Source organism: Talpa occidentalis, unplaced genomic scaffold (assembly GCF_014898055.3).
Source record: "Talpa occidentalis isolate TD23 unplaced genomic scaffold, MPIMG_talOcc4v2.1 talOcc4.11, whole genome shotgun sequence".
Lineage (NCBI taxonomy): Eukaryota > Metazoa > Chordata > Mammalia > Eulipotyphla > Talpidae > Talpa > Talpa occidentalis.
The window spans coordinates 4,088,030-4,104,975 of record NW_023601104.1 but is presented as its reverse complement, the minus strand read 5'-3'; the positions used below and the strand labels follow the sequence as shown (position 1 = coordinate 4,104,975).

At 43.7% G+C, this 16,946-nt stretch overlaps 1 protein-coding gene across 1 annotated transcript in view; it reads left to right on the top strand.

Moving 5' to 3' along the window:
• Positions 1 to 16,946, top strand: part of RYR3 (ryanodine receptor 3) — a 522,405-nt gene that overhangs the window by 265,029 nt on the left and 240,430 nt on the right. The window contains exons 13-16 of the mRNA XM_054700223.1: positions 5,059 to 5,227; positions 6,586 to 6,721; positions 9,369 to 9,464; positions 10,894 to 11,012. Of these exons, the coding sequence (XP_054556198.1) occupies positions 5,059 to 5,227; positions 6,586 to 6,721; positions 9,369 to 9,464; positions 10,894 to 11,012 (520 nt within the window). The remainder of the gene's footprint in view (positions 1 to 5,058; positions 5,228 to 6,585; positions 6,722 to 9,368; positions 9,465 to 10,893; positions 11,013 to 16,946) is intronic.

The following is a 16,946-nucleotide window of genomic DNA, read 5'->3' as shown; positions in this document are numbered from 1 at the left end:
TCATGGGGACTGTACTATCCCCAGAATCAGCACCCTAGTGGTAGACATTATTTATCTGGCACCCGATTCTCTTAACCCTGCTCTCATATCTTTGTTCAAACTCGGTGATGACCCCTACCTCACACATGCACATATTTTAATTGAAAATGAATCAAAGACCTAAATCTAAGACATAAAACTTGGAGAAAACATAGGCTTACATCTTTATAACCTTGGATCAGGTGATGGTTATCACAATATGATAACAAAAAGCTCAACAAAAAGTAGATAATCTGGATTTTATCAAAATTAAAAAACTTTTTTGGCTACAAAGGGCACCATCAAGAAAGCGAAAACATTAACACATGTAAAGGGGAGGGAATTTCTGCAAATCATATACCTGATGAAGAACTTACATCTAGCATGAAGACCTCCCACAACTTAAAAAGACAAATGGGTGATAACAAAGTCGGGAGAGAGCACAGTGGACTATAGTGGAGGACTGTGGGTACTTTGGTGGTGGGGAAAATCCCATACCTGTAAAACACAAATGTTGTTGCCGCAAAAAAAAAAAAGGACAAATGGGCCAATTTTAAAATGGAAAAATAATCTAAATAGGCATTTCTCCAAAGAAGATGTACAAATGGCTATTAAATCTATGAGACTGGCCATCAGGAAACTGCAGCTGTAAACCACAGTGAGACAGCGCTGTGCTACTACTAGCAGGCTGCGGTCACAAAGCTGTTACTATGAAGCATGAGAAAGAAAGTGGAGGAATTGGAACTCTCATGCATTGCTGGCAGGGAGGTAAAATGTTGCTTCCACTTGGGAATATATTCTGGACCTTTCTCAAAATGTTAAGCATAGCGTTTCCTTATAACTTAGAAATTTCATTCCTAGGTGTTTGTCCAAGAGATAGAAAACATGTTCACACAAAAACTTGTACACAAATGTCCAAAGCAGCATGAATAGCCGAAAGGGGAAACAGCTCAAGCATCCATCTGTCAGCTGATGAATGGATGAATGAAATGTGCTATATCCAGATGAGGAAATATTATTTGTCCGTCAATTAGAATGAAATACAGAGTACAAAGTGAATGAACCTTGAAAATATTATGCTAAATGAAAGAAGCCAGTCACAAAATACCACTTACGATGTGAATCCATTTATATGAAATGTCCAGAATAGGCAAGCTGATAAAAACAGAATGTAGATTTGTGGTTGCATAGGACTGAGAAAGGGACGCTAATGAATATGAGATTTTGTGGGAGCTGATGGAAAGTTCTACAATTGATTGAGGTGATGGTTGCACGATTCTGTAAATACACTAAAAACCATTAAGCCATTGAATTGTACTCTTTAAATAGATGATTACATGATGTGTGAGTTACATTTCAATAAAACTGTAATCTTTAAAAAGTCAGTGGGAATAACATGCCTGACAATGGGAAAATTATTTTTAAACAGCTTTTTTGGGTTGCAATTTACATATCATAAAATTTATACCCTTAAATGTGTAACTGGTGAATATCAATTTTACAGAGGTGTAAAATCATCACCAAAATTCAATTTTAGAACCTTTCCATCACCTTAAAAAGAATCTTTTGCCTATTGCAGTTTATACTAGTTGCCACCCCCAGCCTTAAGCAACCAAATATCTATACTTGCTTTATCAATTTAATACATTAAATTGATAAGTCGTGCAATAAATGTTCTTTTGAATCTGGTCTTTACACCTAGCATTATCGTTTTGATGTTCATCCCTGTTGTGACATGTCATGGTGTCCTGTTCTTTTTTTACTGCTGAAGAGTATTTCTATGATGTGTAATACACACACAAGTGTATAGGTGTATGTCTATATGATTGTGTGTATATGTATATCTCCCATCCATTTTGTTGGAGAAGGGGTTTCAGGAGACAAAATGAAGTGATGCAATAATGAGAACTTGCAGTACAAAAAATTACCCATAGGACTGTGTGTGTGTGTATGTTTGGTTATGTAGAGAGCGACATCTCTGTAGAGAAACACACACATACTCACTTCACATTCTGTTTGTCAGGTGAGCAACCGTTGCATTGTTTCTATTTTTGGTTAGTGTCAGATTATAGCTGTGAAAATTAGTATAAAATCTTTAGTAGACTTTTCATTTCTCTTCGGTAAATAGCTGGGAATAGAATTATTGAATTGTCTTTTATATTTACCTACATAACTGCCTTTAGAGTGCTCTTAATTTCTTTGTGTGGATTCTAGTTACTGTCTGTTGTCATTGTCTTTTAGCCGGATGGACTTGCTTTAGTATTTCTTGTAAGGCAAGTCTGCTACCCTTTGCTGATGGGCTTATTTGTGGGTTGGATAATGTTTTCAACTTGAGGCAGCTATAAGTCTGTCCTGGATTTTACTTTCTGCTTGCTCATGGCCTCTCTTTGAGCCATGGATGAATAAATCACTTCGGGGATCCCTGTCCTTCCTCACACACTGTCGGGCCCACCAAACTTACTGCATTGAAGCTGGAGACAGGACTGGGAACAGCATCAGAGGGAACCTCCAGAGACACCCAAATTTTCCATTAAGGTCCATTTTTTTGTTTAAACTACTCAATTTGTTATACTCAATTTGTATGCCTTTGATCAGTTTCCAGAGTCCTAAAACAGTTGTTTTAGAAAAATTTGTCCAATTTTATCATGTTGCAAGAGAGGATTTCCTGAGGACCTCATTCAGTTTATCTACAAGTCCTATCATTAGTGGAGGCAGTTCTTGATTCTTCCAGCCATAGGATGTTTGAGAAGAAAGAAGGACTAAGGAAAAGTAAACCAATATGGGCATAGTACTTGAATCTTGCAAGAGCTGGGAAATGAAGGATGAAAACGTAATTTGTAAATACATTCTCCTCTCCCACCTCTTTTGAGAAACCAACAGTGTTTGCTGTGTACAAATGGGAACCTGAAGGAGGGGGTGGCTTTCTGGGAAAACAAATTAAATTTAAAGGAAAAAGAAAGGCACAAGAAAGAACAATGAAGAAGAAAAGGTTAGAGTTCCCCGTGCTGTCTCATCATTCCCTGTACAACTGCTGGGAACCCTCCAATAGAACAAATGAACAACAGGAGAGATGACGAAGGCTCAGAAATTCTGCTGAAGATGACACTGTCCAGTTGTCCTGAGTTTGACCTCAGGAGGGAAACACTATATAAATAATTATGCAATGGCAATAGCCTGATAAATATTCAGGACCACCTGAGCTCTTACTTGAATTTAACACAAGAAATCCTTGGTCTGAGGATAGAATGGGTAGTGGAGTAGAAGAGGGATGAGCTGGGATCAGTTGTAGTTAGTTCTGAATTGAGACCTCATCTTGTCTGTCTCTGTCCTGGTCTCCTCCCTGAGGGTGTAGAGTGTGAACCATGAAGCCATTCAGAGGTCATGTCCATCTTTACACTGTCCCCAATCCCAGATGTGTGGTATATGTTCTCTTTTGAAGGAAGGAAGGTTCTGCCTCTCTCCAGTAGAAACTGTTATATTGGTGTTCTCAAGGGATAAAATAAAGTGATCCAGAACTTATAGAACCAAAAAAAAAATATGTCCCAAAGGACCCTGATGATCATAGAGTGTACCTTTCCTACTTTCCAGGTACAAAACTGAAGCCAAAGAGACTTAGAGCCACACCAAATATACCTTATGGTGAATGACAAGGACTTAAGACCTGGCTTGTCCAATCCCCTGTGTAGTGCATATATTGCCACATCAAGCTACAAAAATGCCTGTAAACCTGTTCTTTCATCTTTTCATCTCACATGAGAAACCTTTGCTGGTGTCAGTGTCTCCAATAACACAAAATGTTAAAAAAAAAATCTGCAACTAGAAACAAAAATATTGAAGAAAACAAGTTTATCCCTTCACTTAATCTGGAATTGGGAAGTCATTTCTGATTGGGCTTTGTATTCCCAAACCTCATGCCCAAACAACATTCCCTTCCCCACCACCTTTGTGTCCATCTATACTCCCAGGTGGCCAATAACTAATATTTCCCGGGCACTTCCCATGGGCCAGAGGACACACTACTGAGAAGATACTCTGGCCTCTGGGCAGTTTTTATACAAAACTGGAATTATTACATCTTGTAATCTGAGTGTTTTCATGACTTGTTTAAGTCTCTGCTTAGACCCAGGTAAAAATTTTAGCTGTTATGGAGAGTACTATATAGCCAAGTGCACTGTACATGCAAAGGAGCACTCACTGGAAATTGACCACTGAAGAAGGAAAAGGTCTGATGTCGCTTGCACAGTCAACCAATTCTCAATCCCTGGGACCAACAAGGCAGCTGCACAAGGCCTGTGTCTGTTTCCCTCCCTCTTCTCAGTCTATAAAGGCTCAGCAGAGTGTCCCTCAAGGGGTTTGGAAAAAGAAGGCTCATTTTGTCATCTGTGAAAGTTCATGGTCTCTCTACACTAAAGTGACTTAAATACAAAGCTTAGAAATAATCAGAGACAAACACAAGAAAAGAGGAACACAGGAGAGGAAAATCAGCAGAGAGGAGGAAAGATGACAGGGCAGGTAACATGAGGTGGGTGAGACACTGAGGCAGAGGAGGGCTCCTGAGCAACGGGGGACACACCTAGAAAGAGGAGGGGAGTGTTTGGAGAGTGTGTATGGGAAGTCAGAAGGCGAGAAAGACAAGACATAAACAAACAGGGTGAACAAGCAGGTGCATGCATACAGAGAAATGTTAAGAAAAAAGCACATAGAGATACTAAAAAGACTTGTGGGGGGACTGATGATAGGAAACCCTTCCAGCGTTACCCTTAACCTAGCCCAACAGGTATGATGGGGTAAGGAACTGTGGGTTAATACATTCATTATTTAAATGTTTTTATTTCAAAGAAAAATGTGTGGCAGGCAACTAGAGGTTCTATCCCCTTTTTATGAAATGGCTTTTAACATGGAATCAGAATCTTGTGTTGCTCTGCTGGCCAGCAAACTTCCATCCCAGGAAGCTATCCTCTGTGCCCAGTGGGGCAGGTAGGAACGAGGGCCTGTGCTGGAGGCCTGGAGTCTGAGCAGTGTCTGTCTGGTGGTTTTCAGTGGAAACAATCGCACAGCTGCCCCGGTCCCCCTGCCGATTGAAGAGGTCCTGCAGACCTTGCAGGACTTAATCGCCTACTTTCAGCCCCCGGAGGAGGAGATGAGGCATGAAGACAAGCAGAACAAGCTCCGCTCACTTAAAAACAGACAAAATCTCTTCAAAGAAGAGGTGAGTCCACAAAAACTACAAATTGAGATTCTCTTTGTGTCCAGAGCTAAATGAGCTTTGTCTCCATGCGTGCACGTGTTTATGAAAGAGCCAGGGAATGCAAGAGGAAGCCGGAAAGAAAGGGATTAATTGGAAGCTGACCTTCTCTGTCAGCCGTCCCTGGCTACGCTAGCAAGGACATTGTACTGTGTACATTGGCACATGCAAACCAGATGATATTAAAAAGCTTCAGTGATGCATGTATCCCAAATCCATTTTCATAAATCTTAGGTAATGAGCATGGCATTAGCTGTGATGCCCAAATTTTGGAAGATTTTAAAATTACCTAGGAAACCTGTTTGAAAATTACAAATGCCCGGGTTCTGCCAGATCAGAAACACCTGAGAAGCTGCTTTGACAGATGTTCATGATATTAGGTCTTACATAGAACTTGGCATCTCAGTCACTAGGTATGGGGCCTGCAGAGGGGAGACCCTAACTGGGACTCAGTGGGCCTAGGCCCCAGTTCTGGCTCCATCCATAGCTCAGGATGACCTTTGGATAAGTTACACAGCTTCTCTGCCTCAGACATGATGGTTTGCTGCTAATAGGACATGGCTGTACTCCTGTGACCACCCCACTCCCCATTCTTGGGATCAAGGCTTGTCCATTGGGCATTTCCAAAGGTTGTGGCATAGGATGACACCAGCCCTGCTCGGTCTTGTGACTTAAGCAGATTTTGTCTCTGGGACATTCTGTATGCCTTCAAAGCTTCGTAACTGTGTTTGCCAGCGCCCTCCTACTCCTAAGGAACAGCTCAGCACAGATGTTTTTACTGGTGACAAGAGTATTGCAAATTAAATTGGGAGAGTAGTTTAAAACCCTTTTGGTCTTATTGTCTCCAAATTCCATCTTTTGGTGGTGGGGGGAGGAAGAAACAGGCATGATCGTCTTGTGTATCTGAATGGAGTTCTTCAAACTTGAATTTTAAGAGGAAAATAGATACACCGTAGCCAGGGCTGTTTCTGGGTGAGTCAGAATCATTTCACACCAGACATAGAGCAGGCTTTTGTGAGATTCATGCACGTTCCCTCTTCCTCAATACGCCCTTGGATTGAGTTAGACATGTGGGGGGCAAACCCGTGAGAGGAGATTGCTGACTCACTCCCAAAATGGACGCTAGTTAGGTCTATGAGGCATAAAAATGCCTATTTTGTTGTTAGGAGGAAACAAAACCAGACCCAAACTGGCACCATGAAGGTCTATTTGCATATTAGCATTGTGGGCTCTAAAAGGGGAATGATGGGAGAGGGAAGGAAGCCAAAGGGATTCGGGGTTTTTTACCCAGAAATTTTTACCTTTTCCCCAACTCTCCTCAGGGAATGTTGGCCCTTGTGTTAAATTGCATTGATCGCTTAAATATCTACAACTGCGTAGCACACTTTGCAGGGATTGCAAGGGAAGAGAGTGGCATGGCCTGGAAAGAAGTTCTGAACCTCCTGTACAAATTGCTGGGTAAGTACACACAGAGACCCTCTCTCAGGGAGGTCCCAAGGGTGCACTGTATGGGCTCTCCACCTAACAGGTTGTCTTCGAACCTCATTCCTGGGATGCCCGCTAGCTCAATCCTTTAGCGGGCAGACTGAGAGGCACCCCAGGGCTCCCACACTTGCAGTCTGTAAATGGGCTCTGTCATCTGCCACATAGACAAGACATATTCTCAGTGTGTAAGACCTTCGGTAGAAAAGAACTTCAATACCATTCGTGTGCAATAGGGAGAAAAGAAGAGAAAGAAAATGGTTTTGCCATGAAACACCCAAAGTTCCCATCCCTTTGTAGTTAAATGCCCAGCCAAACAGGGTTGGCCCAGATGGCTGCTAAGGCCCGAAAGCCTACCACAAGTCTAAGGCACCTTCTGGTGGGGACTCATAGGAAAGGGGTAGAGCGGCAGTGGGGGTTAGGGAGGGGGCGGGCAGGCAAGTCTAGAAGGAAAATAGCAAAATCAAAATGCAAGTCAAGATAAAGGCCACGACTGTCAGCCTCCCTGCGGGTCTCTCACCCATGTTTCTGTCTCTTCCATGTGTCTCCTTCCATGGCCCCAGGTCCCTGGTACAACTCCATGGCTGAGATGCAAGCACGGCTGCTTCTTCATGTGTCTCTGTCCCATGTGCCTCCTCCTGGCCTTCTTCCCTTCCTCCAGCCTTCTCTCCCCAGTCCTTTGTAGCCTCCCTTGCTGCTCAGCTGCACCCTTCCTTAGGTGGGGCAGGGAACCTGGAACCTCCCCTTTTTATGGGGATTCCCCTGTTACATTTCATTCTGTTCACTATTATGTCTCTGTCCTCTGCCAGCTTAGTGCAGGAAGTCAGCTACAGGTGGAAATAGATGGCCACCCATTTTGCCAAAGCTACCTGCAAAATCCCTGATGTCACACTCCCTGAACCTTAATTCCTCATCTTTAAAATGAGCAAACAATATTTGAACATGTTTGCAGTGCTGGTTCTAGACTTCTGGGAGGATGGTGACTGTCTTAACTGTGTCCTTTAACCGTCCCTTTGTTGGGCATGATTCCTGCCTACTCTTAATTTTATTTTGATGGAAAGAAAAAGGCAGGGAGTAAGGATGCTCCTACACCAGCCTTCTTACAACACTGAGTGTGTGGGGATGCCCAGGTGCTGCCGATAACCGGTGTCTTCACCTGGCCCAGTTCGCCAGCCTGTAGGAGGAAGGCAGGAGGTGACAGTGTCAATGAAGGTGGCCACCATGAGTTGCTCAGACATGCTGCCAAGGCAGGGTTTTAGGGCTTGGCTCTTAAGAGTATTTCCCAGGAGAGGAAGTCCATAGAAAGTTCAGGAGACGTGAGGAGAGCCCAGAGGAATCAGGTTGAATCCATTCTGGATGTCAAAGTTCAGGCTGACCAGACTGTCACTGAATCTGTGACCTTGTCAAGTGTCTTCCCACTCTAATATTTTGCAATGATACGGCTCAAACTCAGTAGTAGTTATTACAATAGTAATAGCTAACATTTATTGAGCTCTGTGTGCTAATGGAATAGCTCCTGTTGACCACAGAACAGCATTTTGAGATGGTTGTCCTCATTTTCACTAATGAACAAAGAGGTGCTCAGAAATGCTTATAACTTACCCAAGGCCACACTTGCATTAAATGGTAGAACAAGGGCTGCAGCCCAGGCCCACTCAACTTCAGAACCTTGTGCCCAACCCCCTTGCTGCAGCTGCCCTGAAAAGCTCATTAAGAACTCAGATTGAATTCTGCCCTCTACTGACTGCTTTGCAGAGGTGCAGAGCAGAAGTCCAAAGGGAGACCTGCCCTGATCCAAATACCTTACCGGCATCTATAAAACCCCAATTTTTGAAAACCAGCCCCATGAAGAGCAAGCTGCTTGGGTCCAATCAATTTACATGGATTTGTTCCCGAGCTGTGTCTACAAAATTGGCCCATGGAGGGAAGAGCATGCGGTCTAGAACCATCTACCTGTAGTTCTCAACCATGAGCGACATCAGAACCGGCTGAGGCCTGGTTAAAGCACATGCTCGGTTTCACCCCCAGAGCATCTGATTCTGAGAATTTGTGCTTCTAACATGCTGTCGGGTGACACTGACCCATCCTTAGGGAACCGCTATCACATGCTGATGGGTTCCAGATATGTCAAGAGTTTCATGTTTCAGCACTATTTACCTCTCCTTTAACCAACCTTACGAAGCTGGTTCTGACCTTTCTTTCAGAAGATTTCCTTTAACACTGAAAAACAGCAAAGCTCTAGCTCGATTTTTTTTTTTTTAATGGCAAGAAATTGAGTTCTTAAGCCAGTAACCAAGTAGAGATTGTCTTGCTTATCACTGTCTGAAGTAATTGTATTTGTGTGTTGTCTCTCCTGCTTCACGAAGGCAGGGAATCTGTCCTCCCACAGCTGTGTTCCCAGAAAGTAGACAGGAGACTGATACCTAGCAAATTCTCTAGAAATATTTAAGTGAATGCTAGATTTTCACTCTCCTAAATATAGACAGAATTGTATCAAAGGGCTAGGAAGGAGAAGACCATCAGTCATTTCCTTCACACAGGTGAAGTAGTAACCGCTCGCCTGACTTCTTCAGCCCATCATGTATCCCTTAACCTACATGATCAAATTTATCCTTGTTTGCAGCTGCTCTCATTCGTGGAAATAGAAACAATTGTGCTCAATTCTCCAATAACCTTGATTGGCTAATCAGCAAATTGGACAGACTAGAATCTTCCTCAGGTAAGAATTGTCAGGAAACATCACTGCGCAAAGTGGTGGGATTTTTCTTTCTGTAAAAGGTTGACTCTGGACAGTTCTTTTTTCTGCTACGTTGCAAATGATCCTCAATTACTTATGGCAACAAGAAGAAATAGTTGTAAATCTTACTGTTTTATATAACAACACTCATCCAGATCTTAACACTCTCTTATTTTTTGTTTCATTTTTCACCCTGTGCCTTCATTTTACCCCCAAGTCCTTTAATATTCCTCCAAATTAGAGTTTCTGGTTTTCTGCTACTTGGAGACTGATTCTCTGGGTTTCTAAGCCTTCTCTGGATGTCGTCCTCCTAACTATTTTGGTTAGAAGCAGCACTGAAGAATGATGGTGGAGGAAGGGAGGGTGATGGTCCTCACACCCCCTTGAACTGCCCTCTTTATCATGTCTACATCCTTCTTGATGACTGAGAGAATGTGAGCCAAGAGAGTGTCCATCGTTGGTTGGTGTTCATGCCGTGAGGCTGCTAGGTTTGGTTGCTCAGAGTTGAATGAATGTGGCAGGTGGAGGCCCCCCACTGGGAAGTGGAAAGGTTTTAATTTTTTTCATTGTTTAGAGGTGACAGGAGTTTGGACAGATAACTTAAGGGAAGGCTCCCCCGAGGACCATCCACCTCCACACATGTCTTCCAAAGCCTCTATTTTCTTCAGTGCCTCCTTTCATGGGCTAAATTACATGTCAGGGTAATTTATGAAAACCTTGAGGAAAAACTGAGTCAACAGGAATTTCTCAGTAAAACCAACAAAGATTCTGGCCAACTATTTCTCGTGATTTTCATCACGGTGGTACTCTTGTTATATACTGGGCTGCAGGGGCACAAATAATTTTTCCTCAGCCTTCACTTAATACAGAAAATTACCTTGTGTGCCGAGAAAAGGGGACAAAGCCAAATGATCTTTAATGAGTTCATAGTTTGTTTGCTATACCAGTGCATGCAAGATAAAAATAACGTCTAGATGCCGATTCAAGGAACATTCAGTATTTTCTAAATGACTTGAATGACCTTTCGAATTTTTATTTATAGTAAACTGGGCATCTGCTTACCTATTTATTTTTAAATTAAGTATTGCTTGTTTTGATAAAATTAAGAATTCCATTTTACAGCTGCTTCTCTAAATTTTGACACAAAAGGATTATGTCCTTGTCCAGAAAGTGGGAAATATGGTTGGAGCTAAATAAAACTCACCTCTATATTACAGACTGGATGGGCCCCAGAGGCTCTTGAAACCTACCAGAGAAGGCTGTATCTTTCTTCTGACAGGAGCTTTTTAATAGATTCAAAAAGTCTGTTCCCTCAGGCTGGCCATTTCACTCTTGGGTCTCTATCTGATAAAGTCATCGTCAGTTCTGCAGGTTATTTAATGTCCAAATGATTTTTGTGCCATTCGTGTAGGTATCTTGGAAGTTTTGCACTGCATCCTAATTGAAAGCCCAGAAGCCTTAAATCTTATAGCAGAGGGTCATATCAAGTCCATCATCTCCCTGTTGGACAAGCATGGCCGGAATCACAAGGTAAGACTGGAAAGAAAAACCCAAACAATGAGTGGCTTATGGCTATTGTGCTTTATTGAGAGTGCGTTGACTACTTTCTTCTTGTCTTTGATTTAAAAAATAAAAACCTTGGGACACTGAGTTCTGAAAGATTCTTTGTGGCCTGGAAGCACACTCCAAGCCAGACGGTCACACAGATATCGAGGAGCTCCCTTGGCTTCTACCAGTTTCCCAAGTCCTCATCATCACTAGCCCTTCCCAGCCAGCTGGCTGTCAGGCACGGACTAGGCACCATACAAGGCGAGTGGCAGGACTAGGAGCCCCAGTGTCTAGGAGCTTCCTGGTGACACGACTAATACCAAGTAGTATAAAGAAACTCAATGGAGAATAGTGTAGAATTTTTAATCACTTTATTCTTGTTATTAAATGACATCAGATTTCCCATGAATTAAACAAAGGGAAGTCAATGCATCTGTATGAATGAGCAAAAGGACTGAAGTGGCAGTTCTCACCTTTATATACCAAACACGGTTTTGACTTTGGGCTTCAGTTATTTCATCTGTAAAATCAAGATGATGCCATCTCATGTACTAAATGAATTAAATACCAATTTTCTGAAGTCTCTTACAGTTTCAGTATCTCTATTTTTATAGAATTGTACCTCAATGACATGATCTCTAAAGAGATCATTTCTTTTACCCTGACTCTTCAGCATCTGTCCCATATATGCAGGTTGCTACATTCATTAATTTGTAAGCAGGCAGGTACTCCAAGGCTGAGAGAGAGTATTTCAAGAGCGGCTGGCATGACTGGACATGAGGGACAGCAGCTGGGTTCCTGCAGAGTGGAGATAACTCAGCTTGGTATCTAGCCTTCTTTGCTCACCATCACTTGGGGTACAGCACATTTGAGACATGTCTCCACGGGTCCTGGAGAATGAGCCTCTGCAGTGGTGCTTAGATGCTATGTATCATCCTTAGGAAGCAAAAAAAAAAAAAAAAACGCCATGGTCTTTAGCATCTGTGAAATTACTTGGCAAAGAATAGAAAGATATATGTGGGGTCTGTAATTGCTTTCCCAAATGCCGTAAATCAAAAGTGGTCATGAGGCTCCAGCTACAATCCAGCTTCTCTATGTTCCAACATGTTCCTTTCTGTCTGCAAAGTATAATAAGAATAATTGATAAGCACGGGAGTTGCCCATAGCCTAAGCCCCGAGCTACGTGCTGATGTCAAGAGGAGCTCTTGACAGGACAGCACTCTAGTGTCAGAGCTTTTTTATGATCATTCTACATATAATGAACTTAATCAACAACCAACTTTGCCTTAGCTTCTTTCAGCCCAAAGCCAAAAAGCACTGCGTGGCTGTCACTTGGCAGCAAGTTGATTACTATTCTGCCCATTCCGTAGTTGAGGAAACTGAAACCTAGTAAGTTGAGGTGCTTTGCTAGGAACCAATACCTGGTCTAGGAGGTTAGCCAAGTGTACTAGCAGAGGAGCCTTTCATCATTGGGAGTCAAGGCTCTATTTGAGAAATTCTGGCAATATTGTCAAAGTGCAGAGAATGTGATCCTGGTTTCTAGCTCCTTTTTGTCTTTGGCTATTTTTGATGAAGGCTGGCTTGCTGTGAATTCAGGTCCTGCCCTTGAGATTATTCAATTGGCTAACTTTTCAAAGATGGGCCTTGTCTCAAATCTTCTCCAGGGTATTTGTGGTAACTTTGCAAAAAATGTGCTGGGTGCAGGCCAGACTTCCATTGCAACCATTTGTCTTTGCCTGGAAAATGCCAAGGTATTGTTTTCCTATCCTGGCTGTTCTGTTTACTTGAGGCTTAGATTTTCCAGCATCTCTCACCCATTCCCTTTGTCTACCCTGAAGACAGTCAAAATATGCAGAATTTTAGGGTCATAGGCACCTCAAAATACCTCCACCAGCAGCAACATTGATGATGATGGTGATGGTGGTGGTGGTGGTGATGATGGCAGCCAACACTTGTGTTGTATTTGCTGAATGCCAGGTTCTGTCCTCAGTGTTCACATGCATTTTCTTTAGAGCTAGGTCTGACCCCATGAAGTAGGATTGTTACTATTTCCATTTGGCAGAGGCAGAGACAACACCAGCACATGGACCCTGAGCTGCTAAGCAACTTGCCAAAGGCCACACTACGCATTAGTGATAGTCTGGAACCACACCTCAGGTCTTCCAACTTTCAATACTCTTTCCAATATCTCTGTGAACATATTCTTCAAGCCCATGTGTTTTGTGAGCATGTTTAACACAGCATTCTTTTTGTAATGATCTATACACAAAATCATTGACACTGAAATATTCACAAGACAAGACATTTTTATATGATAAGTGACTATTTCTGAGACTGGAGTGGAAGGTGGTCTTCAAAGTCATGACCATTTTTTTTATTTTTAAAAAGGTTTGTATGTCTCATGGACTAAGAAACCCCTTTCTGTCCTATATCGCCTCCTCACAGGCCTAGGGTGTGGGGAGTGTTATCAGTAGTGGCGCTTTTTGCATTTCTACTCTCAAAACCTCTAAAAATGTTCAGCCGTGAGCACTATCCCTACCCTGGGAAGCATTGTCACTCAGCTACAGCATGATCAAACTGGAGGTAGTGCCTGTTCCCTCTCTGAATGCACTTGGATCTGGGCCTTCCACTGACCTTGCTCTTCCTGGCCCCTCAGTTTCTTCTGACTTCCTCTTTATCAGGACCTGTCAAAATTCCCTCTGTCCTTCAAAACTCTGTTCAAATACTACTCCCTTTGTGTGACTTTTTCTGATTCCAGTTGAACGTGGTCCGGTCCTTGAACCATATAAACTGCACTCCATTGCACGGTAGCTCTACACTGCCTTTCACTGTAGTTACTCTGACACATACATTTCTCTCACCAACTATAAGTTCCTTCATTGTAGGGACCAGCTGTTGAATCCCCATAGTGCCAAGTTCCTGTGTTACTTATGCAGGCTTTAATACACGTCTGCCGAAGGGGTAACCAATGAGTAAAAGGAAAGAAGGAATGGAGGCAGAATCCAATCCCATCTCACCACACGCCCATGCACAGGGCTCACCTCCGCCAACAGGTGGCCTGTGAGAGGTGAGAAACACACTGTGTTAGCAGCCCTGCTTTTATTGTTTGGGAGAGTGAGCTATTGGGGGAAATTATACCAGTCGCCTTCTACTTTTTCCATGGAGTAAGCATCCAATAAGTAAAAATAGGCCCTTTTCACTTGCTCCCCAACTTCCTTACTCTAAACCTACTCAGTGTTTGTCATTGATAAATATATTTTATTACTGGGATTTGGAGCCACTTGTGAGAAAAAATACATGGTGAATCAACTTTGGCTCTGAGAAAGTATAAATCAGATGAAGGATCACCCAGGGTTGGGGGGAAGACAGAACACAGGTAAACCAGTCAGTCACTCCCACACAGCTGCTTCAAAAGCTCCAAAGGATCCATTCATTTCCCACTCATTCCCAAGGCAAGAGCGAAGTGTTCCCAGCCACCCGGGTCTCATCCATAAGAGAACAAAGTCTGTTCCTTAGTGGTTTCAAAGCACTCATTATTCAAATATAGGGCTTGATAGGAAGGGAATCACAAGTATAATTAGCATTTTTAATAAACTTCTTATAGATAAAAGCTGAGCACCAAGTGCAAAAGCCAAATGGCATTTCCAGGGACATACAGTAGGTGGTTTTTCACTTTTAAGGCAGAATCCCCACTAAAACCTGGAGGAGAAAAAAGCCAGCTCAGGCTCTTGAATGAAATATGGTGCTAGCGATGAAAACAAGTCCAAGAAGGAGCCAATGAATTCCCCAAAATGAGCCAGTGTACAGATTAGAGCAGCCCAACTCCTGTGACAGCCCCCAAATCCCATAGTGAAGACTGACTTACACTCTACAGTCCCAGGCCAGTCAGAGGGAGGGCTCCCTTCTGTGGTCACTCAGATGGGTTCCTTCTCCTTAATGCTTCTACTGTTGCCTAGGACAGGAATTCACAGACTGTGATGTGCTCACAAATTTCCTGGGCATAGTATTAAAATGAAGATTCTGATGGAGAAAGTTGAGGGACAGTTCTGAGCATCTGAGTTTATGGCAAGCTCCTCCGTGATGCCGCTGCTTCTGGATCCCATTTGAGTAAGGAAATCCTGGGTCTTGTAATCCTTTCCTAGATCTCAGCCTCCAGCTGAGAAGAGAAAGGATACAGGAGGACTGTGGAGATTAGGCCCGGAAGTGATAACACATCATGTCCACCCACTTCTCGCTGGCCAGAACGCAGTCACATGACCCCACCTAACTGCAGGGGAGGCTGGAAAGTAGAGCCCCCAGCGTGTGCTCAGGGCAAGAAGGAAATGGAGTCTGGCGACCCCTCGGGAGAACTGCCGCAGCCAGCTGCACCATCCAGAGAGGTCTCAGGCTCGCTCCTTCTCTGAAAGTCCGGGTGACCTGAGCACAGTGCCTGCACATCCCCCCTGCAGGATTGGCCTCAGCCCCCTCAATCTGAAAAAGTATATGAATTTTTTTAGGAAAGGAAGTGGCCCCCACTCCACCAAAGAAATGCCTTCTAAGACAAAGCCTAAACAGTGTCAGCCCCGTGCTCTGTGACAGCACTCACAGGCACTGCACTCTTCCCAGAGTCCGTTTCTCTTTGGTGTTCCCGTTGTGAGTGGATTAAGCTCTGCTTTCCCTCTGGCTGTGACAGCAAGGCTCCTGCAGCCCTCACTCTGAGACAAAAACAGATGAAAATGGGTGATAGGCCAGATGATAAGTATTTAATTTCCTGGCCGTTGATGGCTCTTTTTAAGGTGAGAAATTACCCTCTGGATTTCCAGTTCCACAGTCGATCTGTTTCAGGGCGTGGTAATGGGTAGACTCCTTGGTAAACCTGCCCCTTTTTTCATGTCCCGTAAATGTGCTTTGTATTTATCTGGAGTGAGATCGACACTCAGAGAGTCAGGTAGAAAATTGGTTTGTGAGAATTACGGATACAAACGCCATCAACAACCCGAAGTCATCCAACCCCACTAAGCACTGAGTCCTCAGTGGCCACTTGGAAATGCAGCTGCCGCCTCCCTGTTGGTGCAGGCTGCCATCATCCTTGCTATTATTTATTGACTGCTGTTTGCACATTCCTCCCTGTGGGGGAGAGGGAGCAGCAGTGGCTGGCCTAGGCAGTTTACTCCTTCACGAGAACACAGAATCTGACTGAAAGAGAAAGAGGACTTAGTCCAGTGAATGGGAAGGTGAGGGGTGAGGGCAGAGAGGAAACAGGAAGCAGAGGCCAGGGGCTCTTCATACTGTCCCAGCAGCAGGAAAAGAGGAACAGAAGTGACTATGTGACTGGTTTGGTAGATTCAGGGGAGACTTTGCCTCTCTCACAAGTTTGTACTCAGCCTAGCTAAGAGGAGGAGAGCAGGTGAGATATTTTTGAATATCGATTCCAGGAATATGAGTATCTTAGTTTTGGTAATCACAGTAAGAGACCCAAGGACCAGATCTGTCCTGCCCTCACCTCTGTGCCATGGACAAGATGTTCCCCAGCCTGCTCGATGCCAGGAGCCTTAGCCAAATGGGAATCCAAGTGCCTTTCATGAAGTTGTGTAAGTGCCTACTGATCTTGGGCTGAGGTCTGTCAGGGCTGAGTGGGGGCAGATGGAGGATCTGCCAGCCCTCGCCCCTGCTCGTGTGACTGAGTGGGGATACTCCTGGGTTCTGTAGCCTTGGTTGCTCATCTCACCCATCCTGGCTCTCGCTAGGACGGTAACCTAGCTGGTCTGTCTTTAGCGCTCAGACTCTTACCCACCTGAACTGAACAGTGACCACAGATGACATGCTTGGTTTGGAGGGAAGGTGCACAAGACGAGAACAGAGGGCCTAGAAGGAAGCCCTGCCTCATTTCCCCAAGAACTGCATCTGGGCATCATTCACCCATACCTGCTAGGTCCT